At 40.3% G+C, this 24,203-nt stretch overlaps 1 protein-coding gene across 1 annotated transcript; it reads right to left on the bottom strand.

The window, feature by feature from the left end:
- Window positions 1-6,130: 6,130 nt before the first annotated feature.
- Window positions 6,131-23,751, bottom strand: IGFBP3 (insulin like growth factor binding protein 3). Its single transcript, XM_052697706.1, has 4 exons — window positions 23,361-23,751; window positions 19,604-19,830; window positions 14,495-14,614; window positions 6,131-8,519 (listed from the first exon to the last, which is right to left on the bottom strand). The coding sequence occupies exons 1-4, from the start codon at window positions 23,734-23,736 to the stop codon at window positions 8,394-8,396; spliced, it is 849 nt and encodes a 282-aa protein (XP_052553666.1). The 5' UTR covers window positions 23,737-23,751; the 3' UTR covers window positions 6,131-8,393.
- Between the last annotated feature and the right edge of the window lie 452 nt (window positions 23,752-24,203).

The raw sequence follows: 24,203 nt of genomic DNA, 5'->3' as shown, positions 1-24,203 counted from the left end.
CTTGAGACAGATGAATGTTATCTGTTGCCAGCAGGCCCAGTGCTGTATAAGCTGCTCCACGATAAAAATAATAATAATTAAAAAAAAAAATCCATCAATGACAACAGCCACTTAGCCATGTGTTGTTGATCAGGTGGGTTTTCCTGTTCCTATCAGTACTTTTCCCTGCTATTGATATTTTGAAGGGATTGAGGAAAACACTGTGCTCCTGCTCCTTCAGCTAATCACCCAGTGCCCTACAGTCCCTTTTCTTAGCCATTAAAATTCTGTAGCTTCTTCAATGCTGACGTGAACAACCAAAAGCAAGTAATAACTGGAGGGCCAAATCAAACCAGGGAGCTTCTTTGTAATGTCGCTGACCTGGGCACCAGATAGGCAGTAGACTTCATTTTAAGTAGGGTTCAACCAGTATATCAGGCCCTCTGTTTCCCTCAGACAGGAGTATCATACAACCATCACCCTTCTTTTGTTCTTGGTAAAAGCAGTCTTAAGGCATCGGTTGACTGACTCACCCTTGACAACTCCCTGGATGGGTATTAATCAACATCCTCATTTCCCCATCCTTCAAGTTCCAGAACTTCAGACCTATGGTGTAAGGGCAGCTGGAAAGGTGAGGGAGGCTGGAAGGGGGTTCATCTGTCACTCCATGCAGGGTCCCATTTCCATTCAGTCCTCCTTCTGCTTGATGGCAAGAAAGGAGGGAACCCTCCACTAATTGTGGACTGTCTCTCCTGCTGCATTTCCTGCAGAGCTGGCAGGATGTGACTCAGTTAAACTGGTGTGGGAGTTAGGAAGTCCCAGAGGTGGTAACAGGCTGCACCAACTCTCCCTGAGAAAAGGTATAGAGAAGAGAGGAGATTTTTAAAAGCTTAACTGGAAGAAAACTCAGCAAAAAAAAAGGGCGTGTTTATTGAGATGAGCTTTAGATTTGAAATGGGAGAGGGAACTGCTGTGCAGTAACTGCAAAGCTCAAGCATGTAGATCTCTGTTCTGTGTATTACAGTTCTAAGGCATCACAGTGTATTTGTTGAACGTGCTGACTGTATCTACCCACTGGTGTTAGCTGCTCTTATTGGAGTCTAATAAACAAACTTCTTACTGCCCTAGATTTGAAATTATAGATATGCTACTGAGCTGCTTTGTGAAGTGCTTTGAGATCTGTCCAAGAAAAGTATTGCAAAGGCAGTTGGTAGCATTGGCATTATGAATAATTGAAAAACTTCACTGTAATGAATTACAATGAGACCTGGCTAAAGCTTCATTGTAAAACAGCATTCACTGTGTCAAAATGCTTCGTAATCACTTGCATCAAAATAATTTAAAAACAGCAGGTTGTGGCAGAATCCTAGAATGCTTTCATGAAGCTTGCCCACAGCATTGAGCAGTAGTCACATACATTTTCTAAGGGAAAATGGCGAGGAAAGGAGGGGAAATTCTACGTTTCCAGCTGAAGCACACAACTAAAAGCACTGACTGTTCTCACATCATCAGCCTTGCACAGAGGTGATCACTAAGTAGCAGAAATTGGTTCTTTTTGTTAGGATTGATACAGGTAGGAGAAAAGCGTATCAAGTTAATAATTACTAATAGTACAGTCTATTTCCAGTATAGTGAACTCCTAATAATTGCAGGGTGGCAAATTCCCATCCTAGTTGCAAGAAATTACTCCCCATAAAATGGGGAGGGGTGTTAGGGAACTCTTCTTATAATTTTAGCACCAGGAAAAAAAGCTACCTCATACAACATTTGGGTACGACAGACTGATTCCTTAGAAGGTCTTCTTACACCCTAATGAAAACAGCAGGGGATGGGTGCCTCCTTATCTGCAATCTGGCCTTGTGTGACATCTTGCCAGGACTCAGGAGAGATCTCTGATGAACTGCTCTAGGCTGGGCCATCTGACTTAGGCCTGACTCTTCTGCATACTGGGATTAGGACTAATGCAAGGAGGCAAAGAATGCAAATTCTCTCTCCCCTTGGGAGTTCTGCAAGGAGTCTGTCCTATGTTTAGGCCACAGGTGTCGTGCACTGTGATTTCCATTATTGCTATTATCAGTCTCAGTAATAGGATGAAAAAAATATCAAAGATCTGTCCTTTCCTTTTGCTTTTTTTTTTTTTTTTTAATTATTATTTGCCTCACTGTGGGGCTGTTTTTGTCGTTGTTGCTTGTTTGTTTCACTTAGTTTTTTAACATGTATCACCTCACAATCCAGGATAGTACAAGTCCCTAATGTGATGGCAAGCTGATCCTTGTGGGAATAACTGCTCCTCCTGTTATTTTTTTCTGCCTGCCTTCACACCCTCTTCCAGTCCTTCCACCCCACTTGAAATAAATTAATTGGTGGGAAGGAATAAGGTAAGCATCTGTAATGTCTGGTTCATGTTATCTGAGAACACTACCTAGTCTGTGCTTCCTTCTGCCAAAACCCAGCCATATTTGTTGCAGCAGGATTTGTTCCAACCACTCCTCCTCCTGCTGGCCTACTGCCAACTGCAAAATGCTCATAGCAAAGAAATGAGGTCACTGCACTCTGTAAATTTTCTACCCACCTTTTCCCTTAAATCTATTCAAGAATACCTGCCTAGCATTGGTGTCCAGTCATACTGAGCCACTTATGCTCATCACTTTGAGTTAAAATTAATGTTGTTTAGCGCTGGGGGGGAATTACTTGGGGCAAAGATGGGTCCCAGGCTTTTTATTTGAAAACATTTCATTTTTATGGACCAATTACTTCATGCAGTTATTGGGGGCTACATTGAGAAACAGGCAGAGACTCAAAAAGCACAGGAAAATGTGAGTTACGAGTATCTTAACCAACACCTAACTGCATTTGGCACATTTGCTTTTCTTGAAGACTTGTGTGGATGGTGTACAACAAATAACATGATAGCAAATTGAGGGAAGTAGAGGCAAGTGTAGGGTCATATTTCACCACGTATCACCTAGCCACATTTAAGTAATGAGGGGATAGAGAAGGGCAGGATCTGACAGGAACACTGCCAGTTAGTTATGTATTATCAGACAGTACAGCAGTAGCCCAGACACATCAGCACTGGCTATGGAAAACAGCTCTGACGACAGGTCTATCAGCAAACAAGGGCTTTATTTATCTCCCATCATTTCCCCCTCCTCTCCTATGGTGCAAAGTCTACCTGCAGGTATACTAATGCAAAGGCCCTGGGAAAGGGGCAATTTCCAGTGGGATTACTGTGGGAGCAAGCATTGCTTTCTTCTGTATTTTGTTACGGCCTGCATCTTCTGTTTATTGCTGCTTCAACAGCTGAGCCCTCACCATTTGGCTTCAGCAAGGGAGCAGGGAAAGAAGAGCAGTGGCACGTCACTGTCAGCAGGGTAATAGCAGCTATGGAAATATGCAGCAAGATCTCAGGGCTGAACTCCGCATGCGGCACCCCCACAGTAAAGCAGTGATCAGCTTTTCAAGTTCAGACAGTGAAACGGGTGCAAGTTACGTGATGTGTAGCAGATGCAGGAAACACACCTTCACCTTGAATATTCTCCTCATGGTATAACCAGGCAAAAATAGCTCTGTTCTCCAATTGCAGGAAGCTAGGGAAATACACACTCAGCCTGGCTCTCATAACTAAACTCTTCCACTACCCCACCTCTGGAACGTCCTACTGCATGTGGCAGTGGGAAACAGTCCTTCCCAATGACATCTTGTTCAGCTTGATGGAAGTTTTTAGTGGAAATCTCAGCTGCTCTCTGTAGCAATAACTTTACTGCCTTTCTATCACCACTCACGGTGAAATTAGCAATATGACAGAGAAAGGCTCTCAAGGAATTTGGATAGGTCAGCAGAAGTGGAAACTCAGGACGCATACCTCAGGACAAGCATTCTGCAAGGATAAACTGAGATTTGCAGCATTATCCTTTGCTTCTACTAGTACCTGGACTCCTTTTTTTCTGCTACTTCCAGCCTTGAAGTCATTTACGTTTTTAAATATGCATACAGAGTAAAAGCAAAAACAAAGGTGTACGTGTTTCCATAGCCACAAAAGCTGAACTGCAAGAAGTTATAAAACATAAAATGATAGAATTTTAAAACTAAAAGTTCTTCCAGTGAACAACTGATTTTATCAGGAAATTTCACTTCTGGCAGAAAAATATTTAGTATGTTCTCAACTGATGTGTACAACACAAACAAATCCCACATGCTGGAACTCCGAACACCAAGCTAGCACCCGCTGACAGGTTAAATGCCTCCCAGCTGGAATGTACACCAGCCCACTGGACATACAGAAATATTTCTCTTAACATCCTTAAGCAGCATAAGTTTTGTATAAATGCTTATGAAGATGCTACTAGCCATAAAGCTTGCCCTTGGAAAACACAACACCAGTTTTTGGATCTTATTTTCAGAACGCTCAGAAAAAATAAAAAAGAAAAAAAAAGAGCAGACTAGGGGAGGAAGTGTTTTCTACTGTAGGAAGAAAAGCATATTCTTCTGCTATTAACAGATAGGAAGAGTTCCTAACGGCTTAGCAGGAGCACATATAACACAGCTACTCACATAACATTTCATTTTGAATACCAGTATGTGTTGGCATCCATGAAAATTGCTCAGCACTTTTCATACTTTATAATTTATACTGCTAATATGTAAAATCTCTGCAGAGCCATCCCAGGTTACACAGTTTTAGAGTGACTACAGATACCAAAAAATGATTTCCCAAAAGATTTATAAAACCGTTACTTAAATTTAGGGTTTAGTTCAATAAAGAATTATGCTGTGTTAAGGTTTCTATGGAATTCAGTCATAAAAAGTCCAGACTGTACTAAAAACTAATTAATTCTGTGGTTTTGGTACTCATTGAAGCCTCCTTTTCCCTGTGCACAAATAGCTAATGATATTCCCTGAAGAGTGTGCATGCCAGAAAGTTGAACAGGGATATTCTGAGTTCAAGACTACTGCACAGCAGATCTACTGAAAAAGGGAACTTTATTAAATAGTTCAAAAGATAATAGAGCTGCCTGCAATCAACTTTAAACTTGCACTTACGCCAATTAGAGGGTTTATGAACTATTTATTACTCTGGTTAAAACAAATATTTTCCACATCAATACATGCCACATATTGGACCCATGCAGCATCTAGAAATGAAATATGCTCAAAAAGGACCAAAAAAGAAAAAAGCCAGATTTGCAGTACACACATCAATCTTTTGTTGCGCACCTTCCTGCACAAATATTTAAGGTGTCAATAATGCTGTTAGAAGGATCTTTATGAGACTTCACAGTGGACTGCACAAGATTCTTGAAAGAGCTCCTTAAAAAGAAAGAAAAATGTTGTAAAACGTTTACTTGAAGAAAAACAAACAAAGCAACAACAACAACAAAAAAAAAACACATGCACCTGAGCCAAAGGCAGCAAAGGCACCAAAATAGCAGGTATTTTTCCAGTACTTACATTCCATTTCTGTGACCAAAAAAATTCCTGCACTTACTGCAGGAATGTTTCTAACTTGTGCATGCAGGAAGAGATCTTCCTCTGAACTGATAGTGACCCATACATTTGCTCCATGTTGTCCACAGTTTACATAGCCCATAAATAATCTTGCTTGAATTGCAGCCTGACTCCCACAGCCATGACAAGAACCTCTGAATGATGTGCAACTTGTCTGCTGAACTGAACCTTTGTTTTCATAGAAATAGGACTACTCATAATTAATTAATTAATTAATTAAAAAAAAAAAATTCAAACTACCATTGATCTTCTTTACCCTGTAGGGATACAAGGAAATAAAGTTAATATTTAACAACAAGAATGCCAGCTGCCAGGAACATGAACAAAACAGTAAGCGTCCAGTACTAGTGCAAGCAATCATACTCTTAAGGAATACTTACAGGCAATTTCTGAATGGTGTAGCTTGAAATCACAGGCAAGAAATACGAGAGAGGTTGTTTTCCTTTCTCAGAGGGCTCATGAGGTACAGATGGGAAAAAAAAAAAAAAAAAAAAAAAAAAGAACTACTAATAACTCGTTTTTATGAATCCAGCACTTACCATCTATTACATGACCAAACACTGTTAAATATAACTTTACTCTCCATGTGTATGTATTTGAAATGAACTGGTTTACAACTCAAAAGAAAAGAAAAAAAAAGAAATAAGGAGAAGAGCTCATCATTTATTCATTTGTTTAGCCAACAAATCTTCGCAGGCATTATATTTGCAGTAGCAGTAAAACTATTGCAATAAATCTTCAACTCGCAAAGCTCAATGTAACCATCCACCAATAAGCCTGTATAAGCCTGGCCTAAGCATAACTTCACACGCCCTATATTCTTACTGTTAAGTTTGAAATTTAAGTTTTAACAATGATGAGAATCCATTTCATTAGATATAGATTAGGAATATGCAAAGAATTCAAACAGGGTAGCTAATACACGTCCAGGTAAAATTTTAAACATTTGGTTTGAAGCGATCGCTATCTTGACCCTTCAAGTTGTGTATCCAGATCTTTCCACATCAGATTTTCAAGACATTTGCCAGTGCTGGCATGAAAAAAGGACTGCTGCAACTTTCAGGGTGGGAGAGGAGCAGGCTCTTTGACCTCACGGTCTCCCATCCATCAGCAAAACCACTGGCTGCAATAGTTGGAAAGGCACACGAGAGTACTGCTCTCATTCTCCAAACTCCCAACCCAAAAGGAAATTGCAATGATGATGTAATTGTGTTTTTTTGTTTTTTAATTATGTTGACATCAAACATTTATAGTGACACATACAAGAATATATTATATATTTATATAAATATATATGATATTTATATAAAATATATAAATAAATACATATACAAAGTATGGCATTACTTTCCAGAGAGCTGGTACACTTCACAGGCCACCTTTCCTTACCAGGTTTCACTGTCATACAGTTTGTTTTTTTCCCCCCATAAATTTCAATAAACCATCGGCCAAAACAAAACAAAACTGCCAAAGACCTTTTTTTTTTTTTTTTTTTTTTTTTTTTTTTAAACATAAAAGCATCACCTATTAGAATAAAACCAAAACACCTATCTTCCATTTAAAAGGACATATAATGTCATGGCAGGTGGTTTGGATATTTAAACTGTGCTTCTCACTCTATGCTTAAATACAGGCAAATAATTTCTATCAAAGTCAAAGGAAAAAACTATTATGTTTAGTACAAACAGAGCACACAGGTCTCAACAGCCAAGTACACAGTCCCCACATCTGCACTGTTTTAAACATAAAACATAAGTTCCTCATGGTGAATGTGTGCTTTGTTAGAGTATATTAAGACAACACAGAGTAGACACAGTTTTTAAAAGTAAGTCAGCAAACAGAAAGGCTGGTACTGTAATGGCATCTTTTTGTCCATAAACATTTTATACTAACATGAGGAGACCTGAAGGAAACAGACAAAACATAAGCCTTGTTGCAAAAACTGAAGCTAAGGACGGATGAAGAATGAATGCTTTACAGAGAGCTTCAGTGCAACTGTTAATTTTTCCAGTGGCATAATTCAGCGATGGGTACATCAGAAATACCAATAAAATAATAAACAAAATTTAGCAGATTTTCATGGTATTTGTACCTACTTCAGATAATGAAACAATTCCTTCTGGAAACACTTCCTTTACTCCACAAGTCCATTTCTACTATCTAGAATAGGTCAGTGTGTATGCACATGGAACTATACACATTTGTAAATCACCCCGTGTTCTTACCTTCTCTTTGCATTCAGTATACACTAGAATTATTGTCTAGTTTGGTATTTATATTTAAATATAAGTTCATTTTAAAACAATTATATTAAATACAGACTAACAGAATATTCATAATACACTTTACAGAAAAAAATAGCCATGTCTTTATTTTAGAAATATGTCTCTTAAAAAGTTCTTTGACATTTTTTATAAAACATTTTACCCGTGAAGATAAGTCAGACCTGTAAAAAAAAGAAATCCCTACCCTTTAAATCCTCGGGTGTTACTTTCCATTGTCATAGTTGCTTTATTAATTTTTACAAGTTTTCAATCTACGAATTCTTTCAAATTTAAACCAGAATCTCTCAGGATCAAATTGGCCACAAGCCATTTTTTAAAAGGTCAGTGGAAATTCCCTGAATCAATTCTGAAGTGCCTTGTGTTTTTCTTTCTCTCTTGGTGTCAATAGTGCAGGTTTTCATAGGAATTCAGAGCTCCCTACACATTCTATAGAAAGCTCAACATGTATCAGTGGCCAGGTACAGCTGCAGAACCCACAGAAGTCTGGATCCCCCCAGCCACCACAGGAGACAGACAGGAAGCAGAGACCATAACTCCTTGCAAAATGCAGTACTTCCCTCCAAGGTCTCTGCTAGGTCCAGCTGTCACACACAGATGCCAGAAGAGCTTGGCATTCAGCCCTCACTTGCTTTCCAAGTTATAGCAGTGGACATCTCCTTTTCCCTTGCCATCATATCCAGGAAGCGGTTGTCCATATTTATCCACACACCAGCAATAACCTCTTTTTCGGCCTTTGGATGGACGACACTGAAATAGAACGTAGCACCTAATTAACATTTTTTATTTTATTCTGCTCTTGTTGTTATGACAAGCAGGAATCTTGTTTGATAGTTGCATTGCTATATTCTAGCCATATATAGAATCAAATAGAAGATTTGCTAGAAGACGTTTCTAGAATCAAATTGAAGATTAACACCACTACAAAGTATAGCAGGACAATATGTAATGTAATACAAAATGGTTTATGGGTGGAGTACCCAATTATGAATAATAAAACTACTCCAAGAATTACCAGAAAACAGCAGAATGAACTACTCCCTGTTATATTAAGCAACACAGTTGTTGCCTGCTGAATTTCAAAACTACTTACAACCATGCAGGTGGCTGACTTGGAACCCATCTTTGGAAAAGAAAGTCAAGAAGTTTGTTCTACACTAAAAGCACAAGTCTGGCAAAGACTACTCTTGCAGCAACAAATACCCTTGGTTTGCATCTGTTTTCTGAAGGAATATCAATACCGTCATTTATATTATAGTAACAGATACGCAATCCTTCTGAAACTGAGCTCTTATTTCAACAACTGCTAAGTGATCTAGAACTTGAATTAGTCTACAACCTACATCACTGTCAGAAATCAGTTGCATAGTAGCATTTGTTAACAAACTGGCCGACCTGAAACTAGCATAAATAAACACAATGCTGAACTTCTTCAGAAAAAGTAATTTGATAAAAGCAGATAAAGTCCACCCCATACTAACACTCTTCTCAAGAAATCAAGAATGGTAAGAGGTAGACTAAAGAAGGTGACATTACAGATTACACTTGGTGAGTAACCCTGGATACAGCCTAAAGGAAACTCTGCAAGGTCTTCATCCTTTCAAAAAGCATCTGCCTACTGGGCACAGAGTCTCCAACTGTCAACCTCTTTGCTAAGACAGAACCTTCACCTGCATCCAACGCAGTTGCTTAGATTTGATGATAGAGGATTCACTGCAAACGCTAACAGAGAAGGACATTTAGTCAGGACAGAAGGAATTCTGACTCCAGCAGAAACGGTAACAAACGCACCTGTTTTTTCGAAGGCTGGGGTTTAATCTGCTGTACCATTGTGTGAAAATGAACGGACCAGACAGAATACTGTAAAGGCTATCATACAGGCAAAGTAAATGCTACACCTGAGATCAGAACAATTCAAGTATTTCAGAAGTCTATTCCGGGTATCAACTGTAGATTTATTATAGCAGAAAGTTTACCTGGCCTGTAACACTTCTGCACTGTTGGCTCCTCAGAGTTTCATACACACCCTGCTCTCCTATGTCAGTGATCCACAAAGCTACTGTGTTTCCCAGGCATGGGCACATAAGGAAACTGCAAGTAAATGTTGTGCATCATGTGCTGCCCACAGCATCTGACACTTTAAAGCCTAGTTTAGGACTTCAGGTGAAAAAGTGGTATGTCAGAAAGTACGCACATGGGCTACTCCTGGGGACGGCCTGTACCAGCAGATAGGCCCTTGAGCCAAGTAGTTTCTGGCAGCAAAGATTAGCACAGACAGCACTTGCTATGAAGTTGCAAAAGACAGATCACACATTAGACCAAACCTCTGAACATTCCTCCTTGGCAGGAACCCAATTTTTCACCTGGGTTTACTTTGAAGTAAATTAAATAACATTAATCATCACTGTAACTGAAAGTTATTCTTACATATATACCTTAAGCTACATTTCTTTGTTTTGTTTTTAAAGGAGAGTGAAAAAGTTCAAGCCTGTTGAGAAAACAACTACATGAAAAATTTGCTGAACTGCATGATTAGCTTTTACTTGCTTTTAGTCACCTTTTTTGTTGGCTTCCTGCATCAAGTCTTTAAATATGAAATCAAAGGAAGTTTTAGAATCATACACCGTCTCAAAAGCAGACCATTTGTCCATGTTCTCTAAGATGCCATTCTCAGTGAATGGCCATTCAAAGGTCACTGATGTCAATAGGATTTTTTTTCTTTACTTTTGGTGGTAACTGGACTTGGCTATACCTTAACTGATATTAACATTCAGCACAATCCTTTCTGCTTGGTATCAAGTAATCTGTAAACAACTGTTTTTGCATCGTTTACATTTTACAAATAAGGAAACCAAGGCAGCAATTCTGTAGTTGTTTTTATCAAGAGTGCAGGCATAGATGGAGCCCAATTTAGAGTGCTAATTTCTTGCTGTTGATCTGTTTCTCTGGCAATTAAACTAAACTTCCACTAATAACAGCAACGCAGCCGCTCCCTTTTAGAAGTATTATGTGAAGTATACTACACAACTCTCAACTGATTCATAGCTTTATGTCACTGTCAAAACAAATGATAAGTTGAAGTTATCTCACATTGTTGGGGGGTCCGGATTGCTTTTTACAGCTGCATACTCAATTTGTAGAATTAACAACAGCAACTTGAAAATGAAAACCACACACTGAGTGAGATTCATAGTTGAAATAACACTGTGAGGAAAAAATAAGGACCTTCAGCAGTCCCATGACTTTATACTATTTGCTCAACAATACTGTCAAAAGAAAAGCATTTCAGATTCCAATGCAATGTTTACCAAGAAAGCTTGCTAGCATTCCCCACTGAAATGGTACACAATTTGTATGAAGTAAGCATACATTTTGTACTCCACATACATTTCTCAGCTCTGCCTTCTGCATGACTTCAGAAGTTTAAAAAAGCTGGAAAACTGCCCAAGCAGTGGAGTCAATAGTTACTTCCAATAGCAGCACCAGCTGCCAGCTTCATGCCACCTGCCTCCCCGCTCTCCACAAAGACATACCACAGAAGCAGTAGTGGGGCACACCAGAACATATGGTATCCCAGTGGAATCCTGATCAGCCCAGAGGCCTCCGTAGAGATACAACTGTGGTCTCCTGAAACAGCACAGACAGCCTTGACTTACACCTCAGGCTGTGCTGGCACCTGGCAAGACCAGCTCTGCTTTCCAGCTCGCATTTAGGTGAATATCTCTATCTGGTACACAAATATGGGACAATAATTCTAGTATCAAAGCAGAAACGTACCCATGTTAACCTAATCTACGTAGACACAGCTAGATACCATACTTGAATAGTGCAGGCTTACATGTGTGATTTATTAAGATATTAAATATGCTTGATTTTTTTAAAAAAAAGTTTATATATAAAACAAGGTCTAGAATAATTTTTGTTACATGACAGATTAAATAAGACCCTTGAAATTATTGATAATTACTTCCTATGGTTATTCCTGAAAAGTCCATCCCTACACATCAACAAATGTCAAGAAAAGTAATTGCTTTCAACTTGACTGCAAGAGCAAGTGACCAGGAAAGAAAAATTACCAACATAAATTATGATAATAAAATTTCATTCAGGAGGCATTTTTTAACAGATTTCTACCACCTCATCACACACACACACATATACGAATACCCTAAGCAGTAGTTTCATCAGTCATTTCTAGAATTAAAAATGCTCAATCCACACTCCTTTTGTGATGGATTTACTGTCTATTTCCTAACAAACTATTCTAAATTTTGTTGTTGGAACAAAATATAAAGTGAATTGCTGACTGAATGCTGCTAATAGTAGCAATGTAAAAAAAATTAACAAAATAGTCTAGTGTTCGCTTAATCAGGTTAGATATCTGCTTGTGGTTCCCAAAGACATCATGCCTAAGTTTTGAGGCTCCATAAAGAAAAAACTGCTGTACTGTTTTGGAGAGAGTGAATTCAGTGTGGCCAGAACTCACTTCTTACTCCATCTGATGTTTCTTTCCTAGGAGTTAACTTATCAAGGGTACCTAAAATACATTATTATTCTTTTACATTTTGTTCATGAGAGAAGCAGTCTGCTCCTGTCAGCACTAGTTGTGAAGGCCTATGCCAGTGGTTGATTGCAATTCTTTTAGAGTAGGAACATTCAAACTGTGTTATACGTATTTACTCACACTGGCCCCATTTGCAGACATTTCTTACAAGATTCTGTGCTCTCAAACTACCATGCAACTACAGAGATTTGTACAGATTGGCACAGCCAGTGTATGAAAGTACCCCTTCAAGATTTCTATTTGTTGACCTCGGCTGTTGCAAGCACCTTTTCTAAACCTATGTGGCACCCCAGATAGCATGGAGACTACACACAGCACAGAAGTCTCTTTGCTCCACACCAACACCTCACCCTAGGTAAATGAACTTCTAGGATAAAAGACTAGAAAAGTGTATTTACATTTTCTTTTTCCATTTCCTCTCCCCTCTCCCGCCCTCCTCCCTCCTTCTAATTCAATTCATTTTCTGCCTCAGTGGCAGAGCCATGACTGAGCACTAAGGCACTTGAGTATGTGCTTCCTGTGGATCTGATCTACTATACGTGCACACCAGAATAAATATGCAAGCCACCACCTTTTGGTGATAGAACTAAAACTATCTCCTGAACGAAGTAAATACCAATCTGTGGTCTTCTGTAATACCCAGAGAAGAATAAGAACTACGATACACTTACATGTCTTCAATGCAGTTAAATGACATGCTGCTCTGAAGTAGCTAAGCATATGCATTTATGGCACAGCAGCAACACAGTTCTATCCTTGCTCCACAGAGAAGCTCACATAGCAGTCCGTGGAATTTCCTGAACAAATGCAGACTGTGAATTGAGCACTGCTATCTGTTAATTTACAGGCAATGAGACATGAACTGACAGTGGGCTCTCAAAACTTCAGAATCATATTCTCCTTGCATGGGAGTTATTTCCACCAGCTCTGGAAAAAGCTTGGGAGTGTGTATAAGCTCAGCAACACACAGCCAAGGTTATACAACACAGTCCATTGTTGGACTAATGGCAGAAGGCAAACTCATCCCTATTTCAAAAAGCCCACCTGACACTGCAAGCTAATTGCAGAGCTTCATGAAACATCTGAAAGCCTAATACTGTTTCTAAGAAAGCTAGAAGACAAACAATGAGAAGATACCACTCCTAAAATGATGTGGTGTGCTCTGAGGTTGGCCTATCACTTCCTGCTTAGAAACTGCGTCAGACATTAACACACTTAGCCACCCTTGGTTAACACAGCTAAAGAGGCTGACTTGTGTAAACACAAATGGGAGAGACAAAATAGTTCACAAAATCTGTAGTTACAACAGAGGTTTGCCGTCAGGAAAATGTTGCATCTTTTGAGACCAGGAAATTCTGGAATTATATCAGGACATAGAGAGACAGGTCACTAACTAAATGGCAGAATTAGATGTGCACACAAAACAAACAGTCTGTTGTGTCTCGCACTTCTGAAAGCTCTTGAATGAGCTGTAAGGGCAGCCCTGGATGGAGAACACTGCTGCAGTACAAATAAAGCATGAATACCTGCAGCTTAGGTCTGCATTTGTGAGAAAGGTTCACAACCTTGAAGTCAAATGTAAATGGAGAACCAAGGAGGACCATCTTTGCTGCACAGCAACTACTAAATGTATCATGATAACATGACCTGGATTTTGGAAGTGATCTGTGTAGCACATAAAGGACACACACATGTCTTTCTCAAATTGCTTTTTGTAATATAACCCAGTGTAGTTCTTCTAGGAACTTTCAAGCAGCTATTTACAATTCAAAGCATTGATCTATTGCAGTCATATGGTGACTGCAACATTTAGCTCCGTGGGTTATTACAGAGCCACTGCTTTTCTGTTTGTTTGTTTTTTGCTTTTTTTTTTTTTTTTTTTTTTAAACTGAAGGGCATTAGTATCTAGGACAACGGTCAACCCATGTGTGATTAGGCAAAAAGTTGCTCAAATTAATCTGCTGTTATGAACAACAGAAAATAAAAACACTATCCCCACTTAACAAGGTTCAACAATATCACATCAGAACCTATAATTTGAATTAAAACAGCTCCTCTGTAAAATGATACATAACACACCTTCCTGGCAAGAGCAGAAGGCTCAGAACAATGCAGAAAAAGTGAAATGTATTTACTGAAACAATCAAGACACTGTACTTACTTGCTTTTTCTTGTAGAATCCCTTCTTGTCACAATTTGGAATATGGAAACCTCTGGGACTCAAGACATTCAGGATCTTCAGGTGGTTTAAAGTGTCTTCCATTTCTCTACGACAGGGACCCTGTCAACGAGCATGTTTTAAAAAACACAGATGAAACTTTATTCCCAAATGCTGTCTTTCACACAAGACTTAAAACCTCAAAGGATTAAGATGTGTTAAACTGAACAAATTCATTAAAACAAAGGAAATGCCAAAAAGCAAATCATTCACAGATAAAAGTTCTGACACTATGCTTTATTCAGGATAAAGCATAGTTACTAATTTCTGATATCCTCTGAACACTGAAGGCCACATAACACGCTCACACACAGTGGCATTTCCAGCTGAAATCACACCCACATATATATGTAAAAGACAGCTTGTATGTCAGTCAGTCATATATAACACAACTTAAGTCAGGAAACAACAGATCTTCATCAAGCAGGAAAAGAAGAACATAAGCAATTGGAAATACAACACTTGGCAAATCTTCCCTAGTGCCACTTGATTTCTGTAATTCTTCTGAATTTAAAGGATTGAATAAAACATACTAAATTGAAAGTAAGTAGTTTGGCATGCTATACATGTGTTTATAAATATACTGCAACTTCGGATAACAACTCCAAATTTCAGCTGAACCAAACGGATGCAATCATGCAAATAAATGTGGTCATACAAATGAATGGTTGCACATGACATTTTCATCGTGTAAGTACGTAACTTTTTGCACTAGCTTATCTGTAAAACAAAGACAATAACATAGTGTAGATTAGCTCTATGGCAGTGAGATAAGAACTTCCAGAATCGTTTCTTAAAACATGTCTCAAACCTCAACCGAAGCCCAAAATAGAGTGTAAAGTGTTACCAGCCCCATTTTGCAGTCAGAAAACTAGGAAAAGAAGAGTTAAAATTTTACTAGGAAAGCAGTCAGCATTAGCAGCAGGAAGAGGATTCAAGAATCACATCCCACATACTCTTTAGCCACACTCCTCCCTGAGCACATTACTGACTTAGTCCACCAACCTGATTCTTCAGTGGAGACCAAGAATTCTTAACACAAATTACATACGTTTAAGTTGCTGTATCAACACAAAGACCCATTGGTGAAGTTATTAATTAGTGAAGTAATGACATTTATATTTTCAAGTAGTAATGTCACAAGTTCACCCATAAGTGCCTTTCGCGTGTCTGAAAATGTATAGACTCCACTGTTCTGCTGCAGTTTAAAACTGTTTTTTTATTGTAACAAAGTCTTCCTTGCTGCTTTCTTTCAGTATCAATCCTCCTAAGTTCTAGACAAGCGATTTAAATTGCTGCTTTTATTGGCAGCAAGCAAAAATATTCAGACACAGTGACTGCAGATCACACACTGAATGATTAGGGATTGAGTTGAGCCTACACAATGAGCAACAGCTTTTTTTTAACCATTACTTTGAAGCAGGCCTCACAAGTCAAAGAAATGAATATCAAAAGCTAGCACATAGACTTAGGTAGAAAGTCATTTACTTGCTGAAGTACCTGACTCAGATGGACCTAGTTCTGGTCCCTGCAGATATGAGTAGCTTTGGTAAGTCACACAGAGACCACCCACCAGCTAAGTAAAACATTTATCCTACATAAAGGTGAATTAGTTAGGGTCCTAGTAGGGTCCTATTTCCTCAAGCATAAAAAAAGCTCACTCTTACTAGAAGAGGTTTACTATTTCAAATTTTTGGGAAGAGGACATACTAAAACCTGGATATATAAGTGCTTTTACTGGATAGTTTGTCATCAGCAACAAAACCAACACAGTTTAAACAGCCCTCCTGTGTTATCTTGGGAGGCCACACTCTTCAGACAAAATGTTCCAAAGGTTTCAAAAATCTCCTGCAGGTGTGAAACTATGTCTGGTTTCAACACAACTGTTTTGTTGAGATGTCAAGGTGTATCAACTCATACTTTTAAGTTGTGTGGCACAGGTTTGAGGATACAAAGCTAGCAGCCAAGAAGTCTTTGAATTCTAATTAACGTGCCTTCAGATTCACAATACTCTGGCTGCCCATTCTCTTTGGGTATATTCCTTACCTCTGTGCCATTATGTGCATGTACTGGCACTAAATGATAACTGCAAGTGGAGGTGGTGTTCAACATGATACGCAGTGAATGCCTGTTCACTCAAAACCCTAATCCAGGCACATCCTACTCACTGCCCAAAAGCTGCACGCAGCTCAGCACTGCTCAGTGCAGCCCACACTCCCTGCTACTGCACCATAATGGCAGCAGCTCTGCCCCATGCAGCCCCAGGACACGAGGAGGGCACGGTGCAGTGCTGACAAATAATATGGCACTACACTTGATTTGCATGGAAATGATGTCAGTCTTCAAAGATTAAAATTTAAAAAGACACTGAATGCAGAAACACACTGCCAAATTCAACGCATATCAAGGAATCGTAGAATGTTTTGGGTTGGAAGGAATCTTTAAAGGATCATCTATTTTCAACCCTCCTGCTATAGGCAGAGAAACCTCCCACTAGTCCAGGTCCTCAAAACCCCATCCAGCCCGGCCTTTAATGCCTCCAGGGTGCCCATAACCTCTCTGGGCAACTGTTCCATGGTCTCACCATCCTCACAGTAAATAATTTCTTCCTACTAGCTAGTCTAAATGTACCCTTTCAGTTTAAAACCTTATCCCTCATTCTGCTGCTACATTTGCTTGTAAAGAGTCCCTGCCCAGCCTTCCTGCAGGCCCCCTGCAGGTACAGGAAGACCACAACGAGGTCCCTGCAGAGCCTTCTCTTCTCCAGGCTGGAACATCCCAGTTTTCTCACCTGTCCCCCTATGGGAGGTCCTCCAGTTATCTGATTATTGAATGCTTCATAAAGAAAAAAAAAGCAGAACTGAAAAAAGTGTCATTTCAGTAAAAGTTTTTTAAAGAAGTTAAAACTCAAATGGACTCCATTATAAAAACTAGTTACATGGTAGCAAATCTGTCTGAGAAGATAAAAAAAAAAAAAAAACCACCCTATTTCGTGATGGTGAGTTTGTTAAGCAATATAGGGATATTATACATACATAAAAACAGATTTTTCTAAAATCAGTTTGTCTTATCAGACAAAGTAGCCAAGTGAACTGAAGAAAAAGGAACTACCTACTGAAAGAAATTTGGAAAGTAAAGCTGCTTTTCAAATTTTATGCTTTGGCAACATAGGAAAGTCCTGATGCTACAGATACAGCTCAACTTGCCATTTTCATTATAGGTACTGAGAGCAAATGTAATGTCACTGAAGAAATAGTTTCTTTGGCGCCACTGGAAGACACAACAAAGTCTCCTGGTTTATATGAAGCAGTAAAAAAAAAAAAAAAAAAAAAAAAAAGTATATTGAAGCCATTTTCCTTGACTTTTGTCAGCACCACTGGTATAGCATCAAATGATGCCCCATGAAGGTTGGTAAAAAAGAGGGGCTTATAAAAATAATTACTGCATTTGATGAACTCTCACTGCATCAGGCATCAAGAAAATTTATGCGCAAAAGATGTAAAGCAGATAGCATCATGCAAATTTTCATCAAACCTGCGAACTTCATAAAGTCTAAGGGACCGAAGCACTGCCATTTCTAGGAGTTCCTTAAAAGTAAGAATGCTGACTATGGGGGGAAGGAGGGGGGAGGGAGGGGGTCATCATTTATTTTTACAAAGGAAGGTGGCTAAGTTGGGGTAAGATGCTAAATGGACTCTGCAAAGTGAAATCGAGTCCTGTAAGGAATCAAAAAGGATATTTGTTCCAGAACGTGAAAACTAAGAATGACTCTCAGATTTAGTATTTTTGGTGGATTTGACTGCTCATTTAAATGAGTCCAACACACATCTTCATGGTGAACAATCACCTTATCTGTACTATATTTCAGACGACAACACTGTTTGAAATGAAACTTAAAATTATGGCAGGCTCAAGCTACGGCAAATAACTTCATGCATTCTGGTACATTGGCTAAACACAATCTGTGAACAGTGAATAACATGCAGCCATGCTTTCAGTTTTTATAAAGGAATTTGAGAATAGGTTTCAAGACTTAAAAAAAAAAAAAAAAAAAGACATTTTTCTGATTTTCCAACTCCATTTTCAGTCAATGTAAATACATTCCATGGGGATATTTGACAGTAATGGATAGAGTTGCAATCAGAGATTCAACTCTTTACCAGATTCTCATAAGCCCTGCCTTAATGGAGAAAAATACCCCTCACTTCACAGTCATGCCTTATTCCTGTCATCACTTTTTGGCAGTATGTACATTAGTGAAAAATTACTGTCAAAAATGAAGCACAGGAAGAGTAATATTGCATCAAAAATCTGATGAACACTTAGAAAATTCACTAGGAATGGCAACCACTGCCATCAAACCAGCCTGATGCACCGGTTTCACAAAAACATGATCAAACACCCTGCTAGTTTGAGGTCTTCGTTGCTCTGTTTTTTGTTTTTTATTTTTATGCTTTTTTAATTAACACATAAGCTTTGTAACTTACATACACAAATTTATTACATACTCTATGTGCAGCCCAAAGCAATTCCTCTTTGCTCAATGCATCCCAGCCAACTCAAAAGGTTGGACAACCATGTCCTTCAAACTACACTAATGCTCCACAGAGTGCAAACAAAACATCACGAGACTGAATATGCAATGTCTTCCTTTTTTCCATTATTACAACCCCCAATAATGCTTTTTGCAACCATATTCATCAAACTGTGACACTATTAAACCTATCTTGAATCCATTGACAGAAACAGGTGGAAACAAGCACTTTCACTAAGAACTTATTTTGTGAAAAACATATTCATATCAATGTAAACACCAGTGCATTAGGCCTCTTTGTCTTCTGAATATAATCTGTTTGGTCAGCTGCTTGTCTGCATTTGCAGACTGAACAGCTGTATTGCAAAACAGTCAGAATGCTTTAGATGAGTACAACAAATATAACCATTTTGGTTACTTTTCTTGTTTACTTTGTTAAAACACAACATGCAGATACAGTCACACAGGTACATGTTCGGAAGTAGGAAAATGTCTTTCCACTTACAGAATTTACTTACATATTCAGTTTCTTGCTTGGATTCCGAAGAGAAATTCAGTGTATCTGTACTCTGTGAATCATACTCCACTTTATAGCGCTGTGTATTTTTGGCTTGTTCTTTTCTGATGATATCTATTCTGATGTGCTGTGGAGGCAAATTTGAATCTGGCACTCTGTGCAAGTTTGGGATGGCCTGATTTTCTAAGCTACTGGTACTCCTGTCTTCTTCTGAATCACCAGAATTTCCTTTGAAAAGAACAAATTCAGTGAAGAAAAAGTTAATTGACTATCAGCTGAGTCTGGAAGGACAACAGACCACTGAAACCATCTACAATTTTAGTTTTTCTTTATAAAAATGTTTGTAACACCAAACAACTCAATATTCTGTAAGCATTAGCATCTCCACTGCTAACTGTAAAGAACTGTGATGAATTTTCTAACTAAAGGCTTCCCTCCTGGCACTACATCATTCCAACACCTGTGCTGGATGCCTCTAAAAAACATGCTGCATTCTTAATCACTTGAGAACTATTTATATTCACTTCACTTCTAACTATTTGCAAACCACTACTGCTGAGGTTTCTCAGTCCTTATTCTTCACTGGTTTCCTTTCCTGGCAGGAGGAAGGTCTGCCACATGCAGACTGCTGCCAGCACTTGGCCCTGAGTCAGAGCTGTTAGCAGCCCAACCAACAAGGGACATGTAGAGCGCTCAAATCATCTACTTCTGATCCAGAGCAGATTTAAACAACGTTAAATATATCTAACTTGGGAAACTTACTAGACAGAGAGCAACTAATGATCTCCCCTGGTAGAATAACAAAAAGAAAATCTTCACTGCAAAGTTTCTACCATGCTGACCATGACAGTACTAGTTAATTATTTTAACGCCATTTTTCCTCTTTGCTTTAGTCCACATACAGTACAGGAGAAAAAGTGTTTCTGATTTTAATAAGAGAGGAATGAAAATATCTCATGATGTACTAAGTATACTTTTAAGGGTCAAGGGCAAGAAAAAAAAAAAGCCATTCATTCTGTAGTGTGATACCAGGATAAACATCTACTTTCAATACAGGCCTCAAAAATACTTTTTCTTGGATGATAGTTTTATCATCCATGGAGCTAGAGGAGAAATGCATTATTCCAGAATACTGCATAAGCTCAGCGTTCCTGTACCTCATAAAGTTATTTGTCTACACTGCATTTCTCTCTTTTAAGGCTCTTGCACTGTAACTGTAAAAGGCTCTATTTCCTCTACAGAATGGATACTTGTCAGCTACGATAAGAAGAAAGAAATCATATTGGGGTTGCACAATAATAAGTGATGCACAAGAAACATCCTGAATACCTATATTAAAATTATACTTGGCTCATTGGAAAACCAGACAAACCAAGAAATCCAGTGCTAATGTATTGTTCAACTGGCAATACCCAAGAATCAGGGAGGAAAACAAGCAGGAGCGATCAGAGTCAACATCTTGGTACTGGGGGTTTTAATGTAGTCACTGACAGCAAAAGACGTAACTGACTGAGAAAATGCAGCTCCTAGAACAAATGGAAAGGAAGTTCAAGTCTTAAATATAAGATTTCCTAGCTAGCAATGGTTAAATCATACTCTCAGCACTATCTGAACTCACTTCTGGCAGTGGAATGTCTCTTTCTTGAAATGAATTTTTTTTCCACATTCTCAGTGAAGTCTGCAGTAAGTGACACAACAATGTTATAAATTCAGATCTTCTACATATAAATATTACGCCCAATAGGTTTTCTACATTCAGATATTAGTTTACCAGCTATATCAAAAATTATATTACTGCACATCAAATAGCCACCAGGCTATCCACACAGTTTCAACAGACCATCATGGTATTTCTTACACTTAAGTTTAGAATAGCCATAATTGCACTTTTTAAACTGTACAGTGTATTCAATTAACTCTATTCTACACGACCTTGTTGCACATCACCTCTACACCCTGCGTAGTGGAAACAAAACTGTTACTCAAGTTACTTCCTTTCTTTCAAAAAGATACTAGAATGTTTGCATATAAGCATTACTAATTATCGCTTTAGTGCTCCAAAATCTGAACTGTAAAAGCAGTAGCCTACTTTAGATGGTGTTAAGAAGTTCCTATAATACACACCAGCCACAGAATTCTAGCAATCACTACTACCGATCTAAGCATAGCACTTAATGCAGGGCCTAGCCATGCATAACAGAGAAGATGTAAGACGTGATCCTGCTCCAGGACAGAGGGTACCACCTCAGAATCATAATTCCCTAGCATTGGATTTATCAATGAAATTGGAACAGCACCCACAACAAGGTGGACACAGTGTGTGATATCATCATACAGGTTCAGCTTCCTTCTTGCACGGAGTTTTCCATCATCATGCCTTGAATGTAAACTGTATGGGATCTACTTCCCACTTCTTAAGGAATCAAAACAAGACGTTTCAGTATGCCAAGAATGCAAAACAGGAATTCAACATTCTGCCTACTTCATATTAAAAAAGGAAGTATTTTCACCAGGCCTCTTTCCCCTTTCCTCTAGGTTGTTGAACTGCCCTGCACTAAACAGCACCAGGTTCCAAGTACTGAGGAGTAGTGACAACCCACTGTTGTCAAATCACGTGAAGAATGAAGAGTCAAAACATTCATGTGACGAAGGCAGCTGCTCCATGCTCCCATGATATTTAGAACTTCAGTAAGCACCTCTGAACTCTTGCTCAAAGCATCACAGTTTGGCAGAGGCACATAAGCAATCATAATAATACATGTCTTACTCTCATAGCAGCCAGTTTTTAACCGAAACACCAGTGCCACTTCCTCAGCTAAGGAAAGGCCAGTCAAAGAGTTCCTGTAACCTAGCAGAAAAACCCTTAGTTTTTAAAAAGGGCAAACAGTGGAAAGACTTCTGACACACTTTTTCTCTTAAATAAATATTAACATGCTTGCTGTTGGTTAGCAAACAGTTTAATGAAATACTTGCAGAGAGGGACTGTGCTTTCTTGATCTGAAACCCAGGTCTTCCTGTCTCTTAAGTTTCTAAATATGCACGTTAACAGAACTTTTTCCAACCGTCTCTTCCTCTTCAAGCCAAACAGAACCTGCTCTGTGAACGTCTCATTTGCAAGAAGCACGGGACAGCTTTGTTTGACCAAAGACTTATTTGCAATTCAGAGAAAAGCAGCGTCCTCTCACCGCTATGAGAATGCTCCGTTCTTAATAACGGCCTCCATGGCTCAGGGAAATACTTCACTACATTCTTGTTCTCTTTTCTACATTATTTTATTCCCAGGCTTAGCGTTCCCCCGAGTTCGCCAAGCTGCAGGAGTCAGCCCACACTCTGCAGTGTTTTCGCACCCTCTTTCCAGGAACACCAGTGACAAATCACAAGGATTTCAGCTCTGTAGGAAGGTCCTTCATCCTGATAGCCTCACACAGCCAGGCGGGCAGCGCGTACCTCCTTCCTTCCCCTTACACTTAAGAAGAGCAACTTCGCTTCTTTTTTGAAGAGCTACTTAAAAGCTAAGAAAACAAGTAACTTCGGGACAAAAACCCAAACGGCTGGTGCCACGCCGGCCCGGCCACCGAGAACCGCTGAAGCAGCAGACGGCACCGGCCTCGCCTTCCCCCGCCGCCCGACCCTTCTCGTGTACGTGCCTGACTTTCGAACTTAAAAAAGAACCATGGCGAACCAATCGAGACGCCGCAGACGCACGCACGCAGCCTCGGCGTTCTTCCTCGCCCCCGCCCGGAGCAGCAGCCCCTTACCTGCAGCGTGCGGTGCCGGCGGCAGGAAGGCCCGCAGCTCGTCGCCCGCCGTGCCGTTGGTGCACAGACCGCGGCCCTCCAGCAGAGCCTGCAGCGGCCGCGCCTCCTCTCGCCGCGGCCGGCAGTAGAGGCCGGCGCCGCAGCGCTCAGTGTAGATACCGCAGGGCTGCCCCAGGCGCAGGGCGCAGGTGAGGCAGCAGCCGCATCCCGGCTCCCGCACTCGCTCGGCGCAGTCGGGCCGCAGCGGCTTGCACTGCTGCAGCGCCCGCGAGTCGCAGGGCTCGCAGCGGACCACCGGCGCCGGCAGCGCCCGCCGGCCCGCCAGAGCCAGCGCCGCCGCGGCCACCGCCCACAGCACGCCGGGCCGCGACACCATGGCAACCGGCGGAGGGGACCGGCGGAAGGCGTCCCCGCGCGGCTCCGGCCGAGGGGGAGACCGGGGCTCGAGGAGCTCCGGGCCGCCCCTCCTCGCCCGGAGCGCCGCGCCGACCGAAGGCGGGCCCTGCCGCCTCGGAGAGCGGAGGGGCGCGCTATCGCGCTCACAGCCCGCGCCGCCTGGAAGAGCCGCGGGGCGGCGAGGCCCCGGCCTCCCGTAGTGCGAGCGGCACGGCGACTCGGCGAGGGTGGAAGGCTGCGCCCGGGGCGCGCGCGCGCCGACCCGTTCTCTCTTCAGCCGCCGGCCCTTAGCGATAAAATAACTTGTTGGGAACAAAGGCAACTTTTCCCGCCCCCCTGCAGAGCGCCTCAACCACTGGGCTTGACGCTAGCTTTTTTTTGCCATACGCACAAGAAAAAAAAAAAAAAAAAAAGTCTTGTAAAACCAAAAAGAGGGGAAAAAAAAAA

Source organism: Tympanuchus pallidicinctus, unplaced genomic scaffold (genome assembly GCF_026119805.1).
Source record: "Tympanuchus pallidicinctus isolate F22 unplaced genomic scaffold, pur_lepc_1.0 scaffold31, whole genome shotgun sequence".
Taxonomy (NCBI): Eukaryota; Metazoa; Chordata; class Aves; order Galliformes; family Phasianidae; genus Tympanuchus; species Tympanuchus pallidicinctus.
The sequence above is the reverse complement of the archived record's forward strand: the minus strand, read 5'-3'. Positions and strand labels throughout refer to the sequence as shown.

Coding starts and splice junctions, on each gene's coding strand:
- IGFBP3 (XM_052697706.1), bottom strand. CDS start 23,736: ATGGTGTCGCGGCCCGGCGTGCTGTGGGCGGTGGCCGCGGCGGCGCTG. Junction 19,831..23,360: donor GCCGGCACCGCACGCTGCAG/GTAAGGGGCTGC, acceptor TTCTTTTCAAAG/GAAATTCTGGTGATTCAGAA. Junction 8,520..14,494: donor GATTCTACAAGAAAAAGCAA/GTAAGTACAGTG, acceptor GTTCTATTTCAG/TGTCGTCCATCCAAAGGCCG.